At 46.8% G+C, this 4,771-nt stretch overlaps 1 protein-coding gene across 1 annotated transcript; it reads left to right on the forward strand.

The window, feature by feature from the left end:
- Positions 1 to 246: 246 nt before the first annotated feature.
- On the forward strand, positions 247 to 2,320 carry LOC126535866 (uncharacterized). The gene is made up of 2 exons (XM_050182713.2): positions 247 to 452; positions 1,913 to 2,320. Exons 1-2 carry the CDS (start codon positions 270 to 272, stop codon positions 2,147 to 2,149), a joined length of 420 nt encoding a protein of 139 aa, XP_050038670.2. The 5' UTR covers positions 247 to 269; the 3' UTR covers positions 2,150 to 2,320.
- Positions 2,321 to 4,771: the final 2,451 nt, after the last annotated feature.

The following is a 4,771-nucleotide window of genomic DNA, read 5'->3' on the forward strand; positions in this document are numbered from 1 at the left end:
GTCATCCGCAGCAGCGCTTATACTAGGACTCACAGAAGAAGAACAGGGTGTCCCAGTTAACTTGGACCAAGATTTTAAAATACCCAAAAGCTCTCGAGAAATCGCACCGACTGCATAGTAGCCGTAGTTGTATGTACTTACGGCCAGTATTTTTTCATCACGAAGTATTACTTAATTACATTAAGCTGGTCCGCCCCCCCCCCCCCCCCCCCCCGGGAAAATGACAACTCTGCGCCTATGCCTGACATGACTTGCAGTTCTGCTACGCAATGAGGCTCTCCGCCACCACCTTCGTTGTGCATGCACCGGAACTGGGAGCCCGCGCCCGCGGCCGAGGTCCTGAACTGCGCGCAAGCAATGCTGCAGGCAAGGCAGCCCGGTTCGAACTCTGCGATGCCTCGTGGACAGTGGACAGGGCTGGTAGCACACCCGAATGCACGCTGGTCGCCAGGGTAAGCTGGCGGTACGCCGAGCACATTTCAGCACTTTTACTTTGGCACCCAGGCGCTATACAGTCGGCACAGCACAGAAACAACGTGACTGAGATTAAAACATGTTGCCGGGCTAGTTGGTTTGAATCCATGATAGAGTGTGTAAGCGGGACTGAACGAGGACGTAGAAAGAAACAGCTTCACAGAGTTCTACTCAACATCGCAAACAATTTGTAACCTGCACTCATGACGTTGTCTATATGCCATTCCGCTTTCGTGCGGAAGAACGTACGTTGGTCAAACCAGCAGATGCATCAATGAGACTAAAGGAATATCGATATAACGTCACTAGGGTAATCTCGGGTCATTTGGGTATTCATTGCCTAGATTGTTCCTGCAAACCCATGTTTGAAAGTACTTCTATCTTGTATAGGGCTCATAGCAGGATGACAATGGAGATTGTGGAGGCCTATAGAATTGCAAAATTAGAGGAAAGGCGCGTGAGCAAGCCATCAGTGTCGCTATCTGAAAAGGAGGTACGATTCCTCGGTTTATAGTTGTAACCACTGCGGTATATGTTTTCACCATGCCTTGAACACGTGCACGGTTCATCGACATGCACCACAGAATGTTCTTTTTCTGCCGCGCTGTCACGTTTGTTTCCGCTCGTACGGTTTATATTTATCGATGCGTGGGAAAATAAAATAAAATCTATAGTTGAAAGTAGCGCTCTCCGTTTCTTCCAACGTCCTCGTTCAGTCGCGCTTACACGCTCTATCATGGGTGACTGAGGTATTTGTAATTTTTCTGCAATTTCAAACGCTGGTGTGCAGAATTCAGATCCGCGCCCTCAAACGGTCTACTTCTCCTAGCCGCTGCATGCAGGAAGTCATTTGCGCAACTGTCGAATTTGGACAGCCTGCCGGAATCATGACTGGAGTCTTATTACCACGGGCAATTTGTCGAATTTACCTGCTGGTGTAAACATTTGAAAGCAATGCGGCTTTCAGAAAGTAATCAGACTTATCTTTCCCGCCAAGAACCATGCAGTGCAGTAATGTTTAGGGATTGCTGTAACTTAAAACATTGTCTCACGGTGTCTCCGCCAGTGCTCTTGTTCCGGTGCATGCGTACTATAGGACACCACTGACGTCACGAGCAGTAGCTCTTCGGGTTGCCTTTTTTTTCTGTGCCCATGCAGAGTTTTATGCTTAACATTCCTGCGTTCCCATGCAAACTAAACAATCTTATGAATGGCAGAAGGCACAAATCTAAAACCACTCCTATCATATCAACAAGATATTGCTACAGTTGCCCTTGCAGAAACACATTCTTGGAGCTTTACTCGGCTTCAATCAACAGTTATGTTTCTTTGTTGTTTACCTTATTCAGCCTCTCATACGTTTTACTGCAATTTGCTGTTCTATGTGGCACTTCACACTAAATGAGAGAATGAACCTTGCATTCCCCTTGTGTTCCAGAGGGAGCCTGTGGAAGGAAAAGCACTGATTGCAACATATGAAACTGTTCAGAATCTCCAGCAGCGGTTTGACCTGGGATTTGCCGGTGGAATTGGTGGCCAGTGTGTGGCAGTCTACGACCTTGAGCTCGACGACTACTTAGGAAGATGCATGCAAGGCTTTTCACCCCATCTCAGGGTCATTGCTATGGAAGGCACTGAACAGCCCAGTGCCAACGTTTATTCAGAGATTCCATGAAGGAGACGTTCATTAATCAATTTTGTCCAGCTGACTAGGGCCGTAGATGCAGCTGCTGTCGAATTTCAGATAATCATACATGCGCAATTACTTTATCGACAGTATTTCTATAATAATGTTGCATTAATGTCATTTTTCATAATAAAAGAGTCTTGAAACAATAAATCCAAGGAAACCACTGATGTTTAGCACATTTTTAGACTATAGTGTAGTGATTGACTTTGAGGGGCTTTCTTTTTCGTAGAAAGCGTCCCCTAGGGTCACATTTTGTTGCAGGTTTATATTCTTCAGAGCGACTTATCTCGAGAGAAAAGAAGCAAATATTTTTTTAGGTGACAACAAGGTGACAGATGCAAAAGGATAAAAAGTTGGGCGAGTTGGTACGGTAACATATTCTTGGATTGTAGCGCGAAGTGACACACATAGACAAGAAGACAGTCTGTGTGTGTCACTTCATGCTACAATCCAAGAATATGAAGGCGACAGATTTTTGTCTAATATGTGTGAAGATTTATACATGGTTTATTGCGGAGTACATAGAAAAACTAACATTATTTTTACAGATGTAAATAAATTCACTAATATTACAAATAGGTTTTACAGTTACCAAACGATAATTCGGACACGACAGTGACCGCCAACAAGTCCTTCTAACCGGGAATCCGAAGATACCGATTTTCCAGAAAGTAAGTGACTTTATTCTGCAAGTGACCAAGAAAGCTTTGTCGTATCCTCGGATCGTCACTTTCAGAGATATCTACAATTTCTTGCGACTACCGCAAGAAGCATCGGCATCCACAAGCCATGGTATTCTCGTTACACCACCAGGCACATATCACGATGCCGGAAGCCCTGTTGCCTGTTGATACATCTGGTGCTAACCACGCGAAATATCGCTAGAGCATATCCGCCCGTGTTATCAACGAGATCAGCCGGGCTTGAACGATCGATAAGAGTAACAGAGGATCGAGCGGAAGACATTGACAAGGTCGCAACCCCTATCTTGACCATTGTCATGCTGTCGATACAGGGCACAGCCAGTGCATCCACCAAATAATCTCCTAGAAGCAGTGGCGTGCCAACTATTGCTTGAGTGTGTTAGGTGGGGTGGGGTGTGTGTGAGGGGGGGGGGGGACAAGGGGGGTGGAGCAAATTGCAAACAATCTGACTTCTCTCTGTCTCTCTCTCATTATATACACTGCAAATTACTATTGCAAATAAAAAAGAAAGAGCCTGGAAATGCTTCTGTCAGTTATATTAACATTTAACAGACATAATTTCATAATCAACATGGTTTCAGGAGAGGTTTGTCGTGCGAAACGCAACTGCTTGAATTTACGACAGTGACAGTGACAAGAACTTTATTAGAGTGTCCTGAGGAATCCGATTGGGGGGAACCGAAGGCTCCCCGATCAAGTTGGTGGCTCCGCCCACGACGGCACAGGGAGGTGGTGACTCTCTGTGACGTCGCGGGCCTTCTGGACGGCCTGTACCTGGTTTGTGAAATCCGAGCTCTTCAGCAAGACGTCCCACTTGGACTTGTTATGAAAGTCAGAGCCCGCGTAGTACGGGCACAGCCAGAGCATGTGGTCGAAGGAGCAGCAAGCGTGACCGCATTTGGAGCACGATTGCGGGAAGTTCGGGTCTATCCAACTAAGCGCTCTCGGGGTGAGGTAGGATCTCGTCTGTAAAAGCCTGAAAGTAACAGCCTGAGCCCTGTTCAGTTTCGGGCTGGGGGGAGGGAATTTCCTCCTGCTATGTCTGTAATGTGACGTAATTTCATGAAAGGTCGTAAGATTATCTTTGAAGGGACAATCCTGCGAGAGAGCCGGACCGTTAGCTCGGGCGCGGTTCGTGATTTCACGCGCCAGGCAGTTGGCCCGCTCGTTAGGGTTGCAGCCCGCTTGCTTAGTTACATCGTTCATGTGCGCCGGGAACCACGCTATGGTATGACCTCCAGTGTCTTCTCGCGTAGTAATACGAAAGGATCTGTTGACGATGTCGGTTGCGTGTTTACAAACTAGAGCGGACGAGAAAGCCCTGACCGCCGAGCGCGAGTCGGAGAAAATGGTCGCCGGGCCTTTTGCGGCTTGAAGAGCCAAGGCTATCGCGGTTTCCTCCGCCTCGTTCGAGTGTTTAGCGTAAATTGATGCGGCGCTGATAAGTGTTCTGCGCGCGTCAACGACCGTGATTGCAAACCTGTCTTCGCTGCCATATTTCGCGGCGTCGACGAAGAATGCATCTGCCCCGTAAGGATCGATTCGTCGAAGGATGGTTCTAGCCCGCGCTCTTTTACGACAGATTTACATTTTAACATGGACTTAAACCTTCAAACTGACAGCATCTTTCTGGATTTTTCTAAAGCTTTTGACCGCGTAGCTCATTGTCGCCTGTTTTTGAAGTTATTAAAACTCTATCCTGGCTTCGAAAGTTTCTTTCTAACAGGCAGCAGTTTACTTTCGCTAACAGCTTCTCCTCGCCCCTTTCAGATGTTTCATCCGGTGTACCACAAGGAAGCGTTCTTGGTCCCTTACTCTTTCTGATATACATTAATGACATACCCAATAACTTATCATCATGCATGCGCATTTTCACTGACGACTGCATTATCTATCGTTCTAT

Source organism: Dermacentor andersoni, chromosome 4, assembly GCF_023375885.2.
Source record: "Dermacentor andersoni chromosome 4, qqDerAnde1_hic_scaffold, whole genome shotgun sequence".
In the NCBI taxonomy this organism is placed as follows: domain Eukaryota; kingdom Metazoa; phylum Arthropoda; class Arachnida; order Ixodida; family Ixodidae; genus Dermacentor; species Dermacentor andersoni.